The following is a 25,101-nucleotide window of genomic DNA, read 5'->3' as shown; positions in this document are numbered from 1 at the left end:
ACTCCCCAATCTAGAAACTTCACCTTGAGAAGTGCAAGGTGGATCGAGAATATCATCACCTCTAAGTCCCTCTCAAAATTACACGCATCGTGACTTGGACAAGTATTTGCCATCGTTGCTGGGTCATAATCTTGTCAGTCCCTACCTAAAGATATCTAGAGAGTTTTTAAAATGATCTTATTTGAAGGTGTAGAAATGAGACGGGATAATGTCTGCCCTCTTCACCATCACATCTCCCTTCATTTCAACAGAATGGACTGCAGTTGATTGCTCTAAACTAGAGCATGGTGTCAGTCAAATTTAAGATCAGAAGCTTCCAGGATTAAATTTTAACCTCATTGTGAATGTTAAACAAGCCCAATTATCTAACCCAAATTGTGATTGTATGTATTTATTTTAATTTAATTCTTCAGGTACCTTCATTAGCTCTACAGTCCTGGAAAGTATACAACTGATCCAGAACAGAGAGACTCGAGTTCTGTTTGCTGCAGTAAAGATTGTGTATATGCTCCTTGTTGTTTATTATGTCGTGCTACAGGTAGGTGTAGAATCTTTATAATCTGAAAATGACTGCCAGAAACAATTGACCTCAGCGTGTCAAATCAGCTTATGTTAATATAGGCTTTGAGGGTGAACGTGGGTTAGAAGTTGAAAGTGCCAAGTTGATTTATGCGGAGAAATAGCCACATTTTAGTGTTCCAAATTATTCTGTCTTAATACACTTTGTCCTTGTGCTTAAAGACAAACTGTCGCAAAAAAACTAGATTTTCTCAGGACATAACGGCTTTGTGACAATTGGAAGATTTTAGGAAATTTGTATTATAAATATAGTGGGCAATTTAAGGGTTAAAAGCCTGGGGTTAGAATGTGTTTGTTTAAAAGGAATTTTGTTTGCAGAGCAAGGATGGTTTTAGCATCCATAGATGAAATTGATGAAGAAATGTGTTTTTCAGCCTAAGCTAATGGGCAGTGGTTTGACTGGGGAGGTCCCTGGGGAGTTAATGTGCTTTTGCAACCTGCAGAGATAATGGGCGAAATTCTTCCATTGGGAGACTAAGTGCTTCACTCTGGCGTCGGAGGCCGCTCCTTGCCCCCTATTCTCCCACCCCCAGGGGGCTAGGAGCGGCGCTGCGTCAATTCCACGCACCGGGCCTTGGCGCCGCATGAAAGTGGTGCCGCATAAATTACGCGGCCAGCGTTTCGTAAATGACGTCACCTGCGCATGCGCAGGTTGGCCAGCGCCAACCCGCGCATGCGCGGTTGCCGTCCTCCCCGCGGGCGCCCCGCAAGACATGGAGGATTGATCTTGTGGGGCGGCGGAGGAAAAGAGTGCGTCCTTTAGAGACACCAGCCCGCCGATCGGTGGGCACCGATCGCGGGCCAGACCCCTACTGAGCGCCCCCCTGGTGCTCGATCCTCCCTCCCCCCCCCCCCACAGGCTGCACACGCAGTGTTCGCGCGCTGTTCACGCGGGCAGCGACCCCAGGTGTGGTTGGCGCCGGCGTGAACCCGTTGGATTGGGCAGGCCGCTCGGCCCATGCGGGCCAGAGAATCGCCGCTCGCCTGCTACAAACGGCGAGCACCCTTTCTCCGAGCGGCCTGTCGTGAAACATGACACGGCGTTTTGTGACAATTGGAAGATTTTAGGAAATTTGTATTGTCACGTGTCACATGTCACATGTCACGTGCGGGTGCCAGGGCGGCGTGGTGGGAATCGCCCGGCACTCCCGCGATTCTCCCACCCGGAGTGGGGGTCGGAGAATTGCGGCCAATGTTTTTTTTTAGCTTGGGGAGATGAGGTGATTACTGGATGGAGGCAATCTATGCAGAAAGACATTTTGAGAAGCTGTGAAAAGAGGCCCTTTTTTGAGACAAAGCTGTGGAGAGAGACCAGAGGCTGGATTCTCTGTTCCCTGACGGGACAGAGAATCCGTTTGGGCACCGAAATCAGGAGCGGCGCTAGTTTTTAAATTCTCCATGCCCCGAACCTGGTGTGCTCGTGGAGTACGCTGCTCCAAGTATCCACCGCCTCAGGCCATTGCCTCAGAACCGCCCTGCAATGCTCCATTGCCAACCGGCTGAATTCCCGACAGCGTGGCTTACGTGTGCTCCACCATCCGGGATCCTCATGTGGCAGCTGCGGACTCAGTGCAGGGCTGCCACTGTCAGGGGAGGGCCAATCGGTGGGGAGGGGGACTTCATTTGGGGCTGGGGGCAATGTGGGCGGGCAGTCCAGGTCCACGGGCTGAGTCCTCCATGGAGCATGGCGTGGGCGCTGCAGGCCGCCACCGTGTGCATGTGCAGCCTCTGTCCCGGAGTGCTGGAGGCCATATTGGAAGCTAGAGCTGCAAGCTCTATGCAGCCTCCCTGCTAGCCCCCAGAAAAACATTGAATCTGTGGCCTTTTGACGGCAGTTTTCCTGACGTAAAAGACCACCGTTTTCATGATGAATTGGGGACGTAGTCCCAAAACTGATAATCCAGCTCAAGGTTTTGGAGAAAAGGCTTTTGGAAGTGAAGTCTGAACTGGCAACCCTTGTGTCGTTTAGACCACAGATAAAGACAGTTTTCTTTCCCAGTAGGATGGGGGTAAAATGAGTAATAATATTTAAAAGCAGAGCATTCTTGTCTGAAGAGAAGAAAGAGGGTGAAACAATTGAGTTGAAGCAGCTATTTGAAGATATTCAGCCAGAGTCTGAAGGGGTTCTAACAAGAGCCAGAATTTGTTCTTTACCACAAGTATTACTCTATTCCCTACTAATTTTAAGCTGGATTAAGTGCTGCGTGTTTCTTTTCTTGTTGTTTAATGGGAAATTGTATAGTTATATCAAGTGGTAATTGCAAGCTGTTCTTTATCGATGTGAAGTTAAAAGTTTAATATTGTATTCACAATAAAGTTTTGTTTTAGAAATACCAAAGCCCCACTTTTCCATACAATCACTCCTCGAGCGAATCATTCTTTCCGCACAGACTTAAACTAAAATATTAGGGTTTCGGTCCAGTGTCCTAAACACCATGGGGTCTGGTCTGGAAAGGTGTATCTTTACAAATAAATGTTTATCCTAAATTTCTTTCATGCTTTAATGAAAGAAATAATGGATATAAAGTTATCTACTGTTTTTTGACATGTACTGCGTTTAACATAATTATTTCTGTCGACTTTTTAATTTAAATTAATAACCATAGGAGATGGACCAAGATGTTTTCACAAACAAACTCTTATTTTGCTTCTTTTTCAAATGTTCTAAAAATATTACTTGTTTCCTCCTTTTCTAGGGAAAGCTCCTCAGAGAGCAGAGCTGGAAATATTTCCGGGATCAGCGTAACCTGATGGAAGTATTGATTATCCTCTTCAGCTGGAGTGCCTTTGCGCTGTTTCTGAAACGATTAGAATTGGAAAGTAAAACTTTAGATTATTATCGCAAGAACCCTCTAAGGTATGTCTGTTATACGATAAAGATTAAATTGCTCTGATACTTTTGCAGTGGGGCCTAGAAGCTTTGTTTCTTAACCTTTTCTCCATTACTGATATTTTTCTATATAATTCCTGTAAGTCTCTTTGAGGTCGTAGCTCACTCACTTCTGATGGGTGAATAAGTTTTAATGTGAGTGTGCAGGGCACTTTTTCCATTCATCTCACCTCAAAGCCACCCTCCCACCCACCACTCACTTTCCCATCTTGTGACAGTGCATTTAAAAGCAGAACTGCATGCCTAAATCCACATTTCTTATCAGTGCTGCCTACATACATTTGTCACAAAGAGGTCTTAAGAACCCTCCCAGCCTGTGCTGATCCAGATCATTTATCTAAACCTGTCGCCTATTTTCCAAGGAATAAGTAGCAGAGGATGGTTTTGATCCATCGATCTCTGGTTTATGGGCCCAGCACGCTGCCGCTGCGCCACGCTGCTCCTTCAATGACATTTTTGCGAGGGAGGGGGGCAGGGGTAGGATGAAATCCAGCACAATAATTCCACACTCTGAATTTAGACTGGACACACAGGCCAGGTGATGATAATTTTCAGAACCTCAATGGGTAATTTTAATCCCGTGCAGATATCCGTAGGACAATTAAAATGGCCCATGGTAGCTCTGCGCCAAGCTCTCACCATTACTGATTACTGCTCTCCTTAACTGAGGCGGGGGGGGGGGGGGGGGGGGGGGAGAGAATGTCTGATGGAAACCTGCTTTGTCATCAAAACCTGACCATTATATTAAAAGGGAGAGCTGTGTGGAGAATCCATTGTGAGTGTTCAGCAAAACCAACTAAACGGGAGGAGGAGTCAGTATCAGAAACAGCTAAACAGAAAAAGGGCTGGATTGTCCGATTTGCAGACCACGTGCTGACGGCGGCGTGAGAACAGTGGCATTTAACGGCAGAAATAAAGGTGCCCCCCTGCACCGATTCTCCGTCTGTTGGGGGAGGGGGGGTGTGCAACATCAAGCTGGCAGCGCGCGGACCCGGCCTGCCAACTGTCCCCCTGTAACACCCCTCGTCACCCCCGGACCACCCCCCCACCAGTGCCCCAGCCCCCGCCAAAGCCCCCCCTGCCCGCGGAACGGCTCTCCCCCCCCCCCCCCAACTGTGGCGGTGCTGGACCCAATCTGCAGCCACCATGCGAGGTCCCTGAACAGTGTGAACACACACGCCCCACGCTGTTGGGAAGTTGACCCATGGGGGGGGGAGGGGGGGTGCGGAGCATCGGGGGAGGGCCTCAGGTGATGTCCTGCGGCCATCCATAGGGTGTGCGGCGTACTGCCCGAGTATGCCATTTGGGGGGGGGGGGGGGCGGAGCATCGGGGGAGGGCCTCAGGTGATGCCCTGCGGCCATCCATAGGGTGTGCGGCGTACTGCCCGAGTATGCCATTTGGGGGGGGGGGGGGGGCGGAGCATCGGGGGAGGGCCTCAGGTGATGTCCTGCGGCCATCCATAGGGTGTGCGGCGTACTGCCCGAGTATGCCATTTTTGGGGGGGGGGCGGAGCATCGCAAAAGTGGTGCCGTCCCCAATTCAGCTCAAACGGGGAGTCTCCGGCCAAACGCGATTTCAGCGTCAACGACCGGAGAATCCTGTCCAAAATTGTTTGACTTTCTTCATGGTGACGCAGGAGTGTTAGGCCTCCTGAGTTTGTCTCTCTCTCCAGATTGCGAGATCTCCCCGATTCTCCTCAGGAGCGATTTACCCGAGTGCTGGGGAAACCAAGCCTGTCATCTGTCACATAACTGGACAGGAAATGACAGAAACTTTTCATTAAGCTTTCAGCTATGTTATTATCCCCACAGATTTGTTAGTTTCCATGGGCTGACGAGCATAAATTCTGCTCTTAATTATGTCTTTGCGATATTGGTGGCACTAACCACAATGAAGCTCTGGTATCTGCTGCATCTGAACCCGAAGCTGCATCTGTTCACATCTGCAATGCGGAGAGCCTGGGGGGAACTCCGAGGTTTATTTGTTATCCTAGTCCTGCTGCTTGTGGCCTACTCCAGTGTGGTAAGGAGAAACAACTTTCCAAATGCATGTTACTTAATTTAAAACATAATGATTTGTCAATTGAATGTCTCACTTCAGTTGATGATCAAAAATGTAGGCAACATTTTCTGGTTTCACAATGAGGAAACTGTCATGGGAGGTAAGGGGTTGGGGCGTTCACTGCTGGTGGTGGATGTGGGGTAGGGGGAGGAAAGCGAGCAGAATGGCGGATGCTGTCCAGGATTGCCGGGGGAGGGGAACACTAGCGAGGATGTTGGGCGGAGCTCTCCAACAGCTCCATGATGAGGGGAGGAGGGGGGATTGGGGTGGGATTTGGGGGAGCCCCCCGAAACCTCCATGATCACTCATTTGTTTGGTGTAAGATGCTCAGGATCCCACGAAAGACTGGTCTGTGCAAGTGCAGACTTACACGGTAGTTCTCCGTCTGAACCTGACGCTTTGCCAAAGTCTGGTAAGATTCCACCCGTGGACTGCAGCGGTTCAAGAAGGCTGCCCACCACCACCTTCTCAAGGAAAATGAAGGATGGGTAAGAAATGCTGGCCCAGCCAACGATGCCCACACCCTGTCAAATATTTTTTTAAACTATCACTGTTGTAAAAATCCTTTAAAAAGTTAGGTTTCTTGAATGAGCTGCAACTTGGTTTTTAAATTGCGTACAAAGGCTTTTAGTGCGATCAGCGGCGGGGATTCAAAAGCTTGTCCCGCGACCATAGTTTTCTTGACACTTCTCATTGGAGCAACAAGTCACAGGCATGGGGGAGACAGTCCATGGGTTTCTGTGTGGGTGACCAGAGCAACATCATCATCGTCATGGAAGAGTTCTTTGATCAGGATGCAGGATGTCTTGAACATTGTGGAGCTTGCTGTCTAACTGAGTTTGCAAGGAGACACCGTCCATATCTGCAGTGACGGTAAAGATCAGGAGCACGAAGAAGATTCCAAACAGAATAGGTTCTTAGACACAGCCAGTTTCCCTCCTTCCTTCACTCTGAAAATGTCCAAAGTAGAGCTATCGGATTGTAGAGTGCAGTGCCCGTTGTCACCTCCTGTGCCTGTTGTCACCTCCTTTGCCAGGATTGCACAATTCACTTGAAGTGGTACCCGTGTTTTACCCAAGTACATTTTTTGGATGCTCAGAAGAGTGATGCACAAGTGTTGGGTAGTCACACTTTTCTGATATTCAGATAAATTGCACAATAAAAGCAGCAAGTACAATTTGGCTTAAAACAAAAAAACCATGATTTCTATAAATTCTAAACAGAAAAAGTTGAAAGAATATCGTAGGTTCATACCTAAATAAGGAAAAGAGAAGTTGAGGGAACAAATATTCTTAGTCCAGCCCAGAGGTTAAGGCCACATTCCAGTGTGAATTAGAAATTGGTTCTGCAGGATGAGGTATCTTGACAGTGACCCAGATTCAAAAAGTGTAATTCAGCATATCAGATCCGGGCCCTCCGCACAGCCAAATGGAAAAGATCAAATTAAAACCATACATCATCGACAGTTCAGCAGCCTGCTAATCCGAATTGATCAGAACACCCAATCACAGAGAAAAGGAAACTTTACCAAAATGGTGATTAATGTGAGTCGTTCAAGTAACCAACAGAGAGGATATTACTGCCAATACGGAGACAGAGGAAGTTACGGCCAATATGGAGACAGAGAAAGTTACGGCCAATATGGAGACAGAGGAAGTTACTGCCAATATGGAGACAGAGGAAGTTACGGCCAATATGGAGACAGAGGAAGTTACTGTCAATATGGAGACAGAGGAAGTTACGGCCAATACGGAGACAGAGGAAGTTACTGTCAATATGGAGACAGAGGAAGTTACTGTCAATATGGAAACAGAGGACTTTACTGCCAATATGGAGACAGAGGAAGTTACTGCCAATATGGAGACAGAGGAAGTTACTGCCAATATGGAGACAGAGGAAGTTACTGCCAATATGGAGACAGAGGAAGTTACTGCCAATATGGAGACAGAGGAAGTTACTGCCAATATGGAGACAGAGGAAGTTACTGCCAATATGGAGACAGAGGAAGTTACTGTCAATATGGAGACAGAGGAAGTTACTGTCAATATGGAGACAGAGGAAGTTACTGCCAATATGGAGACAGAGGAAATTACTGCCAATATGGAGACAGAGGAAGTTACTGCCAAAATGGAGACAGAGGAAGTTACTGCCAATATGGAGACAATGGATGGACATTTTTCTTTTGTTCTTTACGGAGTGTCACAATGGGAAAAATGACGTGGAACCTGCCGGCCCCCAGGGTGGCTTTCTCCCCTGCATAGTTAGGGACTGAAAAATAGTGCTGGGCAGGTCCCACAATGTGACACTGGCGGGTGAGCTCTCATTCAGCCCGCCCTGCTAGAAACTTTGTTTTTAAAGTTAAAAAATAAAAAATATAAACCCCCCACCACCAGAACACCCAGCCCCCACTGAACACCCATCCCCCCATTGAACTCCCCCATGGAATATTTATCCATGCAAAACACCCCTGCCCCACCCTCAATGGAAAACCCCTCCCGGCATTGCCCCCGTACTCACCTTCGACCGGCTCTGCTAGTCAGGTGCACGATGTGGGGGGCCTTCTGTGATTCAAGGCCTCAAATCGACTTGAATGGACAATCTAAAGGCCTGATAATTATATTTAAATGTATTCAAATGAGGATTACATTATGGTATGGCGGGGGGTGGGGCCGGGGGTGGGGGGCTGGGGGGGGGGGGGGGGGGAACAATCTGAACGAGAGGTTTCGCAAGCGTAAATCGTGTTTTGGGACTCCCAAGGTATTTCCTGCTGCCGGTCCCACGCCCCGAAAATGAGAGTGGAAAATCCCCCCTCCTCCCAATATTTAAATTACATGATCTGTAACCTTTGTATGTTGTAGTCCTATGTGATGCTGAGATCGAACATATCCTCGTACAGTACATTCTTCAAGACCGTTACAACAATACTTCAACTTCAGCTTGGACACTTCAATTACAATGAGGTAGGGGAACATTTTATGTTTTGAAAAGCATTTCTCTATTAATGAGGTTTGGGGAGTATTTCTCATCGCAAAGTCTGACTAGGGTGAAGCAATTTAATAATCTGTGCCTCAAATGCATTACAGAGCCTGAGGACCCCGTGGTACGATTCCGTGCAAGCTGGTCGTCTCCATGCAGACTTCCTGCCTTATTGATTATTGTGTCCCTTTTAATCCCAGGAAATGGGCGCAACAACATTAATTAGAAACCACTGGTACTGAAGTATTAATTTTTGCATTCCAGTACATCAGCAATATATGGCTATTGGCTTTGTACCTGGGTATATGAGACATAATTTCAAAATTTTCAGACGTTACAACACTTGGAAATGTAGGGCATGATTTAATAGCCACGCTGTGCCTGAAAAGCAGCTCGCTGTGGTGCAGCATGGCCGATAAAAGCCAAGTTACCCCACTCCCGGGATCTACCTGACTCACAACGGCTTGTGAGATCTAATGCAATCTCATGATGCATTGCGATGCTAATCCCGCCCATTGTGGGCGAGATCACTTTTTAGCAAATCTGCGTTGTAAAGTGAGACAGTCTCACTTTACTGTGCAGATTCCTAAGTTACCCAAGGCCTGGGAGCAATCTCTCTCGCCTCGGAGACCTCGGGTGATCACCGTTCAGTACTGATCTCCACAAACGGGGAACAGATGGAACGGCACACGTGGGGTCTCCCAGGTGATAGTGTTATGGACCAGGGTTTAGGAAACACCAAAGTATATTATGGAGTTCATCTAATCTATAACTGTTTATTGATTTTGGTTATGATGAGCACAAGAGCCTGTTTTTCAGGTGTCATTCAACAGAGTTCTTAGATGCTTTTAATCAAAAAACAAGCTTTATTCTACAAATTTAGTTAACATTTGTATAAACAAGCACAGTAAGAATTTTATCAACTAAAACATAAAGATCCCATATAGCTACAGTAATCTATGTATAACCCTTAATGAATTCTCCCTTAACTGTTCCAATTCAATAACAAAATCCAAGTAAAACTAGAAACCCCTTTTCGAAGGTGTGGCCCAGCATACGGCACTCTTACTGGTATAAGACTTGTTATTGATACTCTGTTCCCATTTTCAAATAGCAGATTTGAATTCCTTCCAGAAAACAATTATCTCTGTTTAGTTACCAAGCAGTCTGAAAGCAGCTTTTAAAAATGAAGATAGAGAGACACTTCTTTCAATCTGTGCAGTTCAAACCAGTCCAAAACTCAAAGCGAAAGTAAAAACTCAGTGCCACAGCCCAGCTCCACCCACACAATGACATCTCTGAAGCCATGTGATAAGACAAAAACATTTCTTAAAGGGACACTCCCATGACAATTGGAGGGCCCCAGGTGCATGCCCTTTGGGTAGGGTGGTATTGTGGCACTGCGGGTGCCACCCAGGTTGCCTAGCACTGCCAGCCTGGCAGCTACCTGGGTGCCAGCCTGACACTGCCAATGTGCCTAGATGGAACTGCCAGCTTGCTGGGGCAATGTCAGGGTGCCAGGTTGGCACTGCCAAGGTGCCAAGCTGGCATTTTTTTGTGGAGGTGCAATTGGGCCAGGGCAACCCAGTGTGGGTGTTGATTGGGTGCAAGAGGGACTGGGGACCCTCCCATGGTGCATTGGGGCTTGGTGGCGCCAGGGGTCACTTTGTGGGACCATGGAGATTTAGAAATGGCTTCCGAATCTCTCGCTACACTGAGGGATTACGGTGAACGGAGCTCCTCGGTGTACAAAACGGGGCTATGTGCAGCCGAGGCGCGCATTCCCCTTTTGGCCCCTTATCAAATGCGAGCCGTGTTTTATAACCTTGACCGGGATTCTCCCCTACCCGGTGGGGGGTCAGAGAATCCTGCCCCTTGTGTTTCTCAGCGCTGCAAGCATGGGAAACACTCGGCTAAATGCATGCACTATGGGATTTTAGACCCATTCGGTTAAACCATGCCCTTAATAAATAAAAAGGAGGATAAGTTTCAAACTTTAGAAGGACACAATGGTAAAATGAGCAAACAGCTGGTGGATAAAATTAAGTGCCACAAAGTGCCTGTAATACATTTTATTCAGGAGAATGGGGAGAGGCAATGGAAATCAAATGTTTGAAAGGGGTGCAGGTACAGAGATTGTGAAAGTTATTGGAAAGATTGAGAAGGTTGTTAAGAAGAGCATGTGGGATCCTTGGCTTTATTAATAGAGGCATAGAGTACAGGAACAAGCAATAATACAACAGCAAAATACTGAAATTCTGAAAATCTGAAATAAAAACAGAAAGTGCTGGAAAATCTCAGCAGGTCTGGCAGCACATGTGGAGAGAGAAACAGAGTTAACATTTCAGGTCCAATATATGTGCTTTTGTGAACTGGGTTCCAAATCTTAGAATCCCGACAGTGCCATAGGAGGCCATTTGGTCCATCAGGTCTGTACAGACCCTTGGAAAGAGAATCCCACCCAGGCCCACACCCCTGCCCTATCCCCGTAACTTCATCTAACCTGCGCATTTTTGTACACTGAACAACAATTGATCATGGCCAATCCACCTAACCTGCACATCTTTGGGAGGAAATCGGAGCACCCACGCAGATATGGGGAGCAAGTGAAAACTCCACACAGTCACCCAAGGTCAGAATTGAACCCACGTCCCTGGTGCTGTGAGGCAGCAGTGCTAACCACTGTCCCATTGTGCCGTCCAAATGTTGTGGTGGAAAATAACAATCTGGGTCTGTGACCTTCAAACAGGTAGAGAATTTATTCGAGCTTACGCTGGGAGAGATCGATCCTGGCTGCTTTCCCAAGGATCTCTCAATAATATAAAGTCTGTGTCACAATTTATGGTTCTTGGTCCTCGCATTTCATTACACTGTTTGATACAATCGTCTATCATTGATTTCTTTAGCACATACATCACATAACCTAATCTGTGAGCTGGACAATTCATGCTCTCAGATGTTCCCTGTTATCTCAGCTTTTGACCTTGGGAGGTTTGTTGGTGTGGTGATCTAACCACTGTATATATGTGTGCTTGCAGTAGGGGGATGTATGGCCGTACCTGTATTACAGGTTTCTCCGTTAAGCCCCTGCCAGCTAGCTCCGCCCACAGGGAGCAGTATAAATATTCGTAAGTTTCACTGAGATGCCATTCTACAGCTGCCGCCGGAGGAATAGCATCTCACTGTAATAAAGCCTCTCTTGTACCGATTCGAGTCTTTGTGTACAATTGTTAGCGCCACAATTTATTACAATGAGATTTTCCTTACACCATGGACATCAGGATCAAACCTGACCGCCTGCAGCTGGATCCACAGTCGCCCCACGCCAGGAAAGACTTTGTTCACTGGCTTGCAGTTTTCGAGGCCTACATCTCTTCAGCGGACCCTCCACCTTTGGAGGCTCAAAAACGACAGCTTCTTTACTCAAGACTCAGCTCCAGTGTGTTTCCGCTAATTCGAGACGCGCCTAACTACACCCGTGCCATGGAACTGCTCAAACAGAACTACGCACAGTCGACGAACACCCTGTTGCGAGACATCTACTCTCTACTCGCGTCCAACAGCCGGGTGAGTCGATTGAGGACTTTTGGAGTGCCCTTATACCTCTAGTACGAGACTGCGACTGCCAGGCCCTCATGGCCACAGAACATTCCGATTTACTCATGCGAGATGCCTTTGTGACGGGTATTGCATCGGACCCCATCCGGCAATGATTGCTGGAAGGGGCCGTTCTCGATCTCGCGGCTACAAAGACTCTGGCACTATCAATGACGGCCGCCTCCCGTAATGCGCGATCCTACCCCGTTATCCACTTGGCCCACCCATCCTACCCCTCGTGGACCCTGCAACCAGCCCCCCTGGCCCACCCGACCCCTCGTGGACCCCGCTACCGGCCCCCCCAGCAGCCGCCCCCGTGCACTACGCCTGCGCTGCTCACCGCACTGCGCACCCTGGGGGTCCCCGCTGCTACTTCTGCAGTCAGCAGAAGCATCTCCGCCAGCGCTGCCCAGCCCGTACCGCGACCTGCAAAGCTTGTGGCAAGAAAGGCCACCTTGCAGCGATGTGCCAGTCCCGGACGGTTGCCGCTATCGCGCCCGTAATCCCCCCCTCGCCTCAACCGATTGCACAATGGGCCCTGCCGTCTGCTGCCCCCGACCCCACGTGCGATCAGTGGGCGGCACCATCTTTCGCCCTCCGCCTCCATGTGCGTTCCATGGGCGCCGGCATCTTGTCCGCCGCCATCTTCTTCCTCACAGGTACTCCAGACGCCGCCATTTTGTCCTCCCCTCGGGACGGGACCACGGGACCCGGGTCGTTGCCGCTACTCGTCGGACTCGTCAGATTCGTAGGCCGATCGCCCGCTACTCGCCTCCGTGACGCTCGACCAGTCCCGTCCTCGCAACCTGGCACCCTCTTCCACGACGGTGCTCGTCAACGGCCACGTGACCTCCTGCCTCATCGACTCCGGGAGCACCGAGAGCTTCATTCACCCGGACACGGTAAGGCGCTACTCCCTTGCGGTCCATCCCGCCAACCGGCAGATCTCCCGAGCCTCCGGTTCCCACTCTGTCCCGATCCGGGGCTTCTGCCTGGTTAAACGCACTGTACAGGGCGTGGAATTCGACCGTTTCCATCTGTACATTCTCCCCAACCTCTGCACGTCACTCTTACTGGGCCTGGATTCTCAATGCAACTTCCAGAGCCTCACCCTCAAATTCGGCGGACCCCTACCTCCCCTCACCGTTTGGCGACCCTCAAGGTTGAGCCTCCCTCCCTCTTTGCCAATCTGACCGCAGATTGCAAGCCTGTAGCCACCAGGAGCAGACGGTACAGCAACCAGGACAAGACCTTCATCAGGTCCGAAGTCCAGCGGCTGCTTCGGGAAAGTATCATCGAGGCCAGCAACAGTCCCTGGAGAGCCCAAGTGGTAGTGGTTAAAACTGGGGAGAAACACAGAATGGTCGTGGACTACAGCCAGACCATCAATCGGTACACGCAGCTCGACCCGTACCCCCTCCCTCGCATATCTGATATGGTCAATCTGATTGCACAGTACCGGGTCTTCTCTACAATTGACCTGAAATCCGCCTACCACCAGCTCCCCATCTGTAAATCGGGCCGCCCCTACACTGCCTTCGAGGCGGACGGTCGCCTGTATCAATTTCTTAGGGTTCCCTTCGGCGTCACTAACGGGGTCTCGGTATTTCAACGAGAAATGGACTGAATGGTTGACCAGTACGAACTGCGGGCCACGTTTCCGTACTTAGACAATGTCACCATCTGCGGCCACGATCAGCAGGACCATGATGCCAACCTTGCCAAATTTCTCCACACCACATCTCTCCTCAACCTCACGTATAACAAGGAGAAGTGCGTTTTTAGCACAGACCGCTTAGCTATCCTCGGCTACGTAGTCCAAAACGGACTACTGGGGCCCAATCCCGACCGCATGCGCCCCCTCATGGAGCTTCCCCACCCCCACTGCCCCAAGGCTCTCAAACGCTGCCTGGGGCTCTTTTCTTACTACGCCCAGTGGGTCTCACAATACGCGGACAAGGCCCGCCCACTGATCCAGTCTACACAATTTCCCCTTACGGCCGAGGCAGGCAGACCCGTGGCATTCTTCTCCCGCACACTCCATGCCTTAGAAATCCGACATTCCTCTGTTGAAAAGGAGGCACAGGCAATCGTTGAAGCTGTGCGACACTGGAAGCATTACCTGGCCAGCAGGAGATTCACTCTCCTCACTGACCAACGGTCAGTAGCCTTCATGTTTAACAACACACAGCGGGGCAAGATCAAAAACGATAAAATCTTGCGGTGGAGAATCGAGCTCTCCACCTATAATTACAAGATCTTGTATCGCCCCGGCAAGCTCAACGAGCCCCCAGACGCCCTCTCCCGAGGTACATGTGCCAGCGCACAAGTGAACCAGCTCCGCGCCTTGCCATCCGGGGGTCACTCGGTTGTACCACCTAGTCAAAGCCCACAATCTGCCGTTCTCCGTTGAGGAAGTACGGACAGTCACCAGAGATTGCCAGGTCTGTGCGGAGTGCAAGCCGCACTTCTACCGGCCAGACCGCGCGCGCCTGGTGAAAGCGTCCCGCCCCTTTGAACGCCTCAGCGTGGATTTCAAAGGGCCCCTCCCCTCCACCGGCCGTAACACCTACATCCTTAGTGTGGTCGATGAATTCTCTAAATTCCCCTTTGCCATCCCATGCCCGGATATGACGTCTGCCACCGTCATCAAGGCCCTTGATTCCATTTTCGCCCTGTTCGGTTTCCCCGACTACATCCACAGTGACAGGGGATCCTCATTCATGAGTGATGAGCTGCGTCAGTTCCTGCTCAGCAGGGGTATCGCCTCCAACAGGACGACCAGCTACAACCCCCGGGGAAACGGGCAGGTAGAGAGGGAGAACAGGACGGTATGGAGGGCCGACCAGCTGGCCCTACGGTCCAGGAACCTCCAAGCCGCTTGCTGGCAGCAGGTCCTCCCTGACACGCTCCATTCCATTCGGTCACTGCTGTGCACCGCGACTAACCACACACCCCATGAACGTGTTTTTGCCTTCCCTAGGATGTCTACATCCGGGGTGTCGCTCCCAACTTGGCTCACGGCTCCGGGCCCAGTCCTTCTTCGTAGGCATGTCAGACTCCACAAGGCAGATCCCCTGGTGGACAAGGTACGCCTGCTCCACGCGAACCCCCAGCATGCCTACGTGGCGTTCCCCGACGGCCGTCAGGACATAGTCTCGCTCCGGGACCTGGCTCCCTCGGGTGCCGATCCCATGCCCATGCCCCTTTCCCCCCCCCGCGCCACCCTCCTTTTCCCCGGCGCCCCCGTATTCGTCCCCATCAGGTCCATCCCTCATTCCCCTGCCCACACTAGAGGACATGGAAGATTTTGGCTCGCACCCGGAGTCATCCCGCCACTGGCCAGCACCAACACCGCCAGCACCTGCACCGTCGTCACCAACGCCGCCTGTGCCGACGTCGCCACCACAGCTACGTCACTCGCAACGGAACGTTCGACCGCCGATCCGACTCAACCTGTGACCGGATTGCCTGATGGACTCTTGATTTTCTTTTGTTTTGCCCTTTTGTAAATAGATCACTTTATGTATTATAGTTCCACGTCACCCCCGCCGGACTCATTTTTTACAGGGGGTGAATGTGGTGATCTAACCACTGTATATATGTATGCTTGCAGTAGGGGGATGTATGGCCGTACCTGTATTACAGGTTTCTCCGGTAAGCCCCTGCCGGCTAGCTCCGCCCACAGGGAGCTGTATAAATATTCGTAAGTTTCACTGAGATGCCATTCTACAGCTGCCACCGGAGGAATAGCATCTCACTGTAATAAAGCCTCTCTTGTACTGCACTCGAGGCTTCGTGTACAATTGTTAGCGCCACAGTTGGTGTCTGGGGTCTCTTTCCCCCCCCACTCCCCCTGTCTGTTTCCTTCTCTCTTTAACATCTTGTTTGTTCAAACTGTGAAGGTCATTAAATGTTATGACTTTCATTCTTACCTAGGCTCCTACAGTATTGGCCACACATCCCATCATGCTCAGATTGACTACATTGACTACGCTAAGGCTATTAAATGTTTTCATGTCAACCTTAGTGCAATCACGCCAGTTCTCTCACTTCACAAAGAAGAGTCATGTTGGACTCAAAATGTTAACTCTGTTTCTCTCTCCACAGATGCTGCCGGACTTGCTGAGATTTCAAAGCACATTGTGTTTGTGTCGCAAAAATAAGCAAGCTAAGCCTGAATATATCACTTGTTAGGCCTCGATGAGCTGGAGTGCTGTTGTCTGCAATTCTGGGCACCACACTTTTGGAAAGTTGTCAAAACCTTGGAAAGAGTGCAGAAGAAATTTACTGGAATTATACCAGGGTTAAGGAACCTTAGTGGAGCGATTGGAGAAGCTAAGGGGCAGAGAAGGTTATGGGGAGATTTGATATAGTTTGAAATAATGAATGTAGATTGATTTGAGAGATCTAGATAAATATACAAATAAATAATCAGTGTATTGGAAAATCATCATGGCGTTTGTGCCAAATTGTAATGGCAATACAAGTAAAACAGTAATCATAATTCATAAGTGTTATGATTGGTGATTAATGTTTTATTTGTATCGTCATCACAATTGTCTATTGGTTTTGGACACGCTTTTGATCAAGTGAATAAAAAGAAGCTGTTTCCAGTGCAGTAGGTCAGTAACCAGAGGACACAGACTTACAGTAATTAACAAACAACCAAAGGTGATATAAAGAAAGATGTTTTCACACACGATGTGGAAAGCGATGCTGACAGGATGGTGGAAGCAGACTCAACAGTGACATTCACAAGAGAATAAGATACTTGGAGGGGAAAAAAGCTTGAATGGCTATGGGGGAAAGAACACGGGCAGGATTCTCCAGCAATCGGCGGGATGTCTAGGCTGGCGCCGGAGGGGTTGGCGCTGTGCCAACCGGCGCCGAAGGGCCCCCTTGGTCCCGTGCATGCATAGAACCACAGGTGTGTTCTGGTGCATGCGCAGGGGGTTCTTCACCACTCCGGCCATGGCAGAGCCCTACAGAGGCCAGCGCGGAGGGAAAGAGTGCCCCTCCAGGCACAGGCCTGCCCACAGATCGTTGGGCCCCGATCGCAGGGCAGGCCACCGTTGGTGCCCGCCCCGGGGCCGGATCTGCCTGCGCCCCCCCTCCGAGGACCCTGCTAGACGGCAGGCTTGCCAGGTCCCGCCGTGATGGACCATGTCCGTTTCACACCAGCGGGGCTGGCTGAAAACGGGCGGCCGCTCGGCCCATTGGGGCCCGGAGAATTGCTGGGAGACCGCTGCAAATAGCCCCCGACCGGCGTGGCATAAACCCCGCCCCCGACCGCACACCGGTGCCGGCGAATACGGCAGCCGGCATCAGAGCGGCAGGGCGGGATTTACCTGGCAGGGGGTCGGAGAATCAGGTCCCATGAGTCTGGGCTTAACAGGATTGCTCAACCAAAGAATCAAATGGTCTCATTCTGAGATGTATCATTTGATGAGCTATACCTTGTACTTGAGAATGACAAAACAAAAGTGGGTGTAACATGAGAGACTTTAAAAAAATTTAGAGTACCCAAATATTTTTTTCCAATTAAGGGGCAATTTAGCATGGCCAATCCACCTAACCTGCACATCTTTGAGTTGTGGGGGTGAAACCCACGCAGACACGGGGAGAACATGCAAACTCCACACGGACAGTGACCCGGAGCCGGGATCGAACCTGGGACCTCAGTGCCGTAGGCAGCAGTGATAACCACTGCAACACCGTGCATCAACATGATGGGGCCTCACGGTAGCATGGTGGTTAGCATCAATGCTTCACAGCTCTAGGGTCCCAGGTTCGATTCCCGGCTGGGTCACTGTCTGTGTGGAGTCTGCACGTCCTTCCTGTGTGTGCGTGGGTTTCCTCCGGGTGCTCCGGTTTCCTCCCACAGTCCTAAAGATGTGCGGGTTAGGTGGATTGGCCATGCTAAATTGCCCGTAGTGTAAGGTTAATGGGGGGATTGTTGGGTTACGGGTATACGGGTTACGTGGGTTTAAGTAGGGTGATCATTGCTCGGCACAACATCGAGGGCCGAAGGGCCTGTTCTGTGCTGTATTGTTCTATGTTCTATGAGAGACTTTAAGGATTGAAGGGACTCGTACACAAATGCTACCAGCAATTACTATTGTGTGACAGGAGACAACATTCTTCCCAGGCACCCCAGTCGAATCTCCTACTTTTCAAAAACTCTTGCAGTATGGCGGATTGTAATTCCCCCCCCTCCAATGGATTTGTTGGTGTTGGACATTAAAGCTGCTTTGTCAAGTAGGTAAAAAGAAAAATGGTAAATTTTTACGAGGTCCCCACCTCTGGACGATTTTGATTCTTGTTTTCCACTTCAGAATTTCCTGTGGACATGACTTACCATTCTGACGTATTGGTATAATTAAGTTATTCAATGTAAAATCACTAAAGGGGACTGATAGAGATTTGAGAGCATGAAACTGGCAACACTTCCTGTGGTAGTCACCACTCTTTGTATAATACGTATATGAGAGGTAATACGGTAAGGCTCCTGTACTACAGGTATGGGGGTAGATCCCTGCCTGCTGGCTCTGCCCAGTAGGCAGAGTATAAATGTGTGTGCTCACCGAGCTGCAGCCATTTCAGCTGCAGCTGCAGGAGGCAACACATCTCTGCTTAATAAAGCCTCGATTACTCTCTACTCACGTGGTAGTCACCACTGTTTGTATAATATGTATCTGAGAGGTAATACGGTAAGGCTCCTGTACTACAGGTACGGGGGTAGATCCCTGCCTGCTGGCTCCGCCCAGTAGGCGGAGTATAAATGTGTGTGCTCACCGAGCTGCAGCCATTTCAGCTGCAGCTGCAGGAGGCAACACATCTCTTCTTAATAAAGCCTCGATTACTCTCTACTCTTGTCTCGTCGTAATTGATAGTGCATCAATTTATTACACAGAGATTTTACAGCCAGATTGCCTGCAGCTGCACCCTCAAGCAGACAACGCCAAGTCGGCCTTCACCCACTGGCTAGCTTGCTTTGAAGCCCACATCAGATCAGTGGCAGAACAACCCTCAGAAGCAGAGAAATTCCAGATCCTATACATACGTTTGAGCTCCAATATTTTTCTCCTTATCCGGGATGCGGCCACCTACACTGAGGCCATGGCGCTTCTGAAAGAGAACTACACCCAGCAGACCAACAAACTCTATGCCAGGCACCTCCTGTCCACGCAGCAACAACTCCCCGGTGAGTTATTGGACGATTTCTGGCGTGCCCTGCACGCCCTGGCGAGGAACTGCGATTGCCAGGCAGTTTCGGCCGTTGAACATACTGAACTCCTAATCAGGGATGCTTTCTCTGTGGGAACGTCTGTAAATACCAGTCTGTGCTTGAGAGCGGGTGGGGTAAGTGCAAGTTGTATGAAGGACAACCCAGAAAGAGAAGATATGTTACCGGGGAAGGGTGCGGCTGTGGCTGGAGAAAGCTGGGAGGGATAGCGCAGGCTCTCAAGGTGCCCTATAAATATGGACCATTCCTATTAATATGGACCATTCCTATTCCTTGAATGGATATGATAAGTAGTCCCCAAGGAATAAAATGGCAGCTTTCCCTTTCATTTTCAGCTGTTGTTTTCAGGGAAGGCTGTAACTCTCTCTCGTTCAGCTCAATCAGATTTTCACAATAACTCTTAGACAGATGAAGTATGGAAATTTCTTGCTTTTCTAACTGCTTTTTCATGTGTTTATTTGCACCCAGGTATTAGAACTTTATCCTGCTGCAGGGGCAGTTATTATTGCTACGTCTACCCTCTGCATGACGTTTGTGGTCTTAAACCTGTTTCTTTCAGTAATTATGGCAACTTTCACAGAGGAGCGCCATTCTCCAATTGTACGTACACCTTTCCTGAGAGAAAGTACATTTTTTTCAACCAACTAATATATCAGCAAACTAGAGGCTTTGAAATGTTTTTTTCGGCTGCTCCCACAATGGTTCAGATAGTTAAAGTAACAATGAGATGCTTTTTGGTTCACTCGAGCAGAAAGCTGAGACAGACACAATGGGCTGAATGGATTTATTTCATGCCATGAATATCGATAGTTCTAGAAGAGGCAACAGTAGCACCACAGGGACCACAAAGGTCCTGATTTCAAACCACAATCCATACTGAGCTCAGTGATTTAAGGTGGTAGTGGGGGAACTACAAATCATTTCAAAGTTTCGTAGCAACCCACAACATCCATCTGTTGGTGACCTCTTTGAGTCAATGTCATGTAACTTAAATAAACCAGATGGGTGTCTATCCACTGGAGCAGATTTTCAACTTCCATCAGAGGGAAAAAGACACAAAGTCCAGGGTGGGAATTGCCATAAACCTTCATAAAAGAGCCAACAGATTATGCAAAACATGTTAGTTAGATAGGCGACAAGTCAGGCCTGGACTCTTGGAATTCCATTGCACCTATCAGTAGGTTCCAACCGTTACACTAGACCCTTTCTCCATCTCTAAGTTGGTGCAGAGAAACTTCCAATCTTCTATGCCGGTGTTCTTGCCTGGAGGAGATGGAGGCCCATAGACAGTTGGCTGCGAAATGGCATGGTCCAGGGACTGGCTTAAGTTATGGTCCTTCCCACCAGACCTACTGCAGGGAGTGTGCTTGAACATCCAGATATTTTCAGTGCTTACACGTTTCCTGGCAACAAGATCAGGTTTGCGATGAAGATGTTTTGGTTATTTCATGCAGCCTATTGTAAACAATGTAGATTGGGGAAAATATGACAAGTAACCAAACAACCGATGTGCATGTTCTGGTGTGAAGATCGAGGAAGGCAAGGTAGTGATCACAATAGAGAAAATGCTGGTGGACATCAGGAAGCCTCTAGCTCTGTCAACATAATAGGAAGATCTCTTATTTACCATTAAAAGTTGCCCAGTTTATATTTCTCGGATGTAATGATTTACATTATATTGTATATGGACATTTAATACTTCACATTGTTCCATTTGTTAAACTCTGTCATTAATCTAAATATCTTTTTTGTTCCAGCCATCTGAAGATCAGGAAATAATAGACCTGCTGTCGAAGAAACTGTGCGGCTTCTTTGGAATTCAAGGCAGTTTGAAATCCTCTACACAGAAAGAAGCAGACTAAAAGATCAGATAACAAGAAATTAATGTTTAGACTATCAAACCCGCTTATTTTGTAATCTAACTCTCTGCACCACATGCTTATTTCCCTGAGGAAACGTTTCCATAAATACCCCTTGCTCCCAGAGGAGACAAATGAAAACTGCAAAACAGTCAACCATTCTCACAACTCTTTCACTAAATCCTGCCTGCTGCAGGGTGGTTCAGGCTGTCGTTACATCTCACACTTTTTACCCTGGGTTAGGGCGAATGAGGTGCTGGCCTCTGTTTTATTAGAATCCAAACAATTAAAGTTTGCTGGGCTTATGGGAAGATTTATTCAAACTAACTCAAAAACAATGCAGCACCATCTCATTTATTCCCACACTGAGACTACAGCCACGGAGAAGACTGAACTGAATTTGTGGTCAATTCAGCGATGAAACTTTCAACAACATTATATTTTGTCCGTTGGTCAGGATTCCACTTTACATATAACCAATGATCAGATATCACTGAAGTAATTGATAATTGATTGTTTGATAAAATTATTTTATTTATTTAATAACAAAATATGACATAAAAGGTTATACCATCTCGTCATTTGGCAGTACAGAACTTGAGTATTGCTGTAAAAAGACATATGTCGAAGTTTTTAATCTTCTACTCATCAGGACATTGCGCAAGAATCCCAGTATAAGGGGACGATAATTTATACTGTGTGAGACGAGAATGATGATTGATTGGCAAGTAGACTCTCACTGGAGTAACTCTGAGGCCTGTGAGCAGCTGGAGAAGTTCCACTGGAGCACACCCCTGGGCCTTCAACCCAGGATACCCTGGGGATGACTAGCCCATCTGAATCCTCCCTTCCTGATGCTGTCACAAATCAGGAGCAGCGGGCAGAACAGGGTGATGCATCAACACCCAAAAATAAGTCAGGTCCAGGTCCCAGCCCTCCACAGGACAGGCAGGAGGCTGCCTCCACTTCTGATGTGCATCCTGGGAATACACCTATATGTAGTGGGAAGGAATTGTAGAGGCACAGCGTGGATACGGGTGAAGTTAGATGCAGATTGTGGTGAATGTGATTCACACCGGATTATAATCTGTATATATACATGTGTCTATATTGTAAGTGCAGTTGCACTACCTGACCTCCAGGGGGAGTAGCTCTGGGAATGCTCGAGAGTTGTACTGGGCTCCTCCCTTGGCTCCGCCCAGGACTCCTCCCCCCCCGGGAGCTGCTGTATAAAGATCAGTGCCACAGGGTCAGCCGGCCAGTTCACCGAAAGTTCAACGGCTAACAGGCTGGCTCTGTTGTAAGTATATTAAAACCGCTATTCTAATCCTACAAGCACGTGTCCGTACAATTGTTGGTTCCAACAATTTAATATACTTAGGAAACAGTCGAAGAAATCATGGAAGCAGCCCGGACGCCTAGAACTCGACCCACAGGATGCAGAGGCTAAGGAAATTGTTGGTTCCAACACAGATAGTTGGGTTTTTATCACTTATAACATCTGCATGTGTCACTGTATTAAATTCTATTGGTCTTCACAACCTTATGGTCTAATTTTAATGAACCCTGCTTCTAGTGGCATAGAGTTTCTCCCCATCAGGACAAAGATCGTGATCACCCTTCTGCATTGACTGGTCAGCAGGCACTCCCAGCTCCAGCACCTTAATGACTAAAGTTTCTGCAACCCTCATCCCATGGTCGCAGAGGGGTCAGGACAGACTGGGGGGAGGGGTGTGTGTGTGAGGAGTGGGGGTTGGGCACTTGTTGAGGTGTCGGACAATTGCTGATCCCACTGCATGAAGTGTGAAGTGATGAGGGCGTCCCTAGCCATCTGCCCATGCGAACCCTCGACCCCACCTGACCTCCATCCTCCATCTCATCGGCCTCTTCCGCTACTCCCTCCAAGTCTTCCTCCAAACGCGAGGAAACGTGATGCTCCAAATATTCATCTGTAAGGCCCTCACCCCGCTGCTGAGTCAGGCCATGTAGGGCACAGCAGTACACCACCTCTGGGGACGGTATTGAAGAACCCCACTGGACCTGTCAAGGCAGCACAAATACACCTTTGGGGAGGCTGACGTACCACTCTATAACAGATCGGGTGGCATTATGAGCCCCATTATATCGGGCCGCTGTTTCGGTCTCAGGCCTTCGTGCTGACGTCATTAGCCAAGACCTCAGAGGATATCCCGGATCCTCTACAAGCCATCCCTGCAGCTTGGGATGACCCTCAAAAATTCCAGTGATTTGCGATTTCTCAAGGATGTAGGCCGCGATTCTCTGCAACCACGATGGGTGGGGGAATAGCGGGAGGTCTGCTCCCGCACCTCCCGCTATTCTCCCACCCCTCCCCCCCCAAAATGGCGTGTCCGGTTTTCCGACACGCCGCTCGGAGAAACGCGGGCCGCCGTTTTTCACGGCGGCCCGCGATTCTCCGACCCGGATGGGCTGAGCGGCCTGCCGTTCCCGACCTGTTCACGACGGCGGCAACCACACCTGGTCGCTGCTGTCGTGAACATGGCGCGCCAGGTAAGTGTGCGGCCTAGGGGGGGGGGCGGATCGGGGATCGAGCACCACGACCGTGCTCGGGAAGGGACTGGCCCGCGATCGGTGCCCACCGATCGTCGGGCCGGTGTCTCAAGGGGACGTACTCTTTCCCCTTCGCCACCCCGCAAGATCAAGCCGCCACGTCTTGCGGGGTGGCTGAGGGGAAAGACGGCAACCGCGCATGCGCGGGTTTGAGCTGTCCAACCCGGGCATGCGCGGCTGACGTCATTAGGCGCCACCGCCGCGTCATTCTTGGCGCGCCGGGCCTTGAAGCCAGGGACAAGGCCCTGCCGCCGAGTTTCCCGGTACAGCCCACCTATCCTCCCGGGTAGGGGAGAATAGGGGACCAGGAGAGGCTTCCAACATCGTCGTGAACCTCTCCAGGTTTCACAATGGCGTCGGGCCTTGCGGAGAATTCCGCCCATAGTGCCATGCACGGTCCCTGGAAAACAGATGCACACATGCATGTACCTCATCTGGAGGTCACACAACAGCTGGGCATTGAGGAAGTGGAACACTTTCCCATTGATGAAGAGAACTCCCTGATGCCATGAGGCGCGTAGAGTGACATGAGTGCAATTGATCACCCCTGTACCTGTGGCAAACTGTGGATAACTCTTTTGCTGAATCCTGTTGCCCTCTCATTGTGTTGGCCCTGGTCCAAGTCAAAATGAATGAAGCCCAAGGCCCTTGCCTAGAGTGCATCCATCACCTCACTCCATTAGAGACTTCCCATTCTGTGTGGGGCGGGGAGCGGTGAGGGGTGTGCTTGCATTGGTGGGGTGGGGGAGAAGGGTTTTCCAGTGTCTTTCGGCCCGCTCCTTAGGGATGACGCTGCAAACACCGCCCCTTATTTGTTTTGACAAAGTGTGTGAAGATCTGGAGGGAAAACCTGCCCATCACGTTGGTTTTCAGTCAGAACCTGACACCTGCCATTTTTTGAGAAATTTTCGTCCTTGTTATTTTTTTGGAATATTCCCATTTCTTTGTGAAGCAAACTTCTATCATCCTGTGTTGTTGTGTGACCTCTGAACTTATTGCATATCAAGCAATTTGGCTTTGTGTTATTTTCCGTTATTGTAATGAAATATGTGACTGAAATCTAATTTTGACCATGTGAAATATTTTCTTTGAATTGATATCTATAGCATAATTAAGCAATAACTGTGTATCTTTCATTGAAAACTTGGATTGGTTTCTTGTAATAAAGGGCTCATATATAACACTTGTACAAACTCCATGCAATCATTGATTTAAACAACGGGTGGCACGATGGCACAGTGGTTGGCATTGCTGTCTCACAGCAGCAGGGACCCAGTTCGATTCTGATGTTAGGTGACTG

The 25,101-nt window shown here is 49.3% G+C and overlaps 1 protein-coding gene across 1 annotated transcript in view; it reads left to right on the top strand.

The window, feature by feature from the left end:
* LOC119970875 (polycystic kidney disease protein 1-like 2) overlaps positions 1-22,342 on the top strand; it is a 137,541-nt gene extending 115,199 nt beyond the window's left edge. Inside the window, exons 30-35 of the mRNA XM_038805984.1 lie at positions 414-538; positions 3,276-3,436; positions 5,282-5,492; positions 8,390-8,491; positions 19,822-19,953; positions 21,111-22,342. Of these exons, the coding sequence (XP_038661912.1) occupies positions 414-538; positions 3,276-3,436; positions 5,282-5,492; positions 8,390-8,491; positions 19,822-19,953; positions 21,111-21,215 (836 nt within the window). The 3' untranslated portion in view covers positions 21,216-22,342. The remainder of the gene's footprint in view (positions 1-413; positions 539-3,275; positions 3,437-5,281; positions 5,493-8,389; positions 8,492-19,821; positions 19,954-21,110) is intronic.
* The last annotated feature ends 2,759 nt before the right edge of the window (positions 22,343-25,101 follow it).

Source organism: Scyliorhinus canicula, chromosome 9 (assembly GCF_902713615.1).
Source record: "Scyliorhinus canicula chromosome 9, sScyCan1.1, whole genome shotgun sequence".
Classification (NCBI taxonomy): domain Eukaryota; kingdom Metazoa; phylum Chordata; class Chondrichthyes; order Carcharhiniformes; family Scyliorhinidae; genus Scyliorhinus; species Scyliorhinus canicula.
The sequence above is the reverse complement of the archived record's forward strand: the minus strand, read 5'-3'. Positions and strand labels throughout refer to the sequence as shown.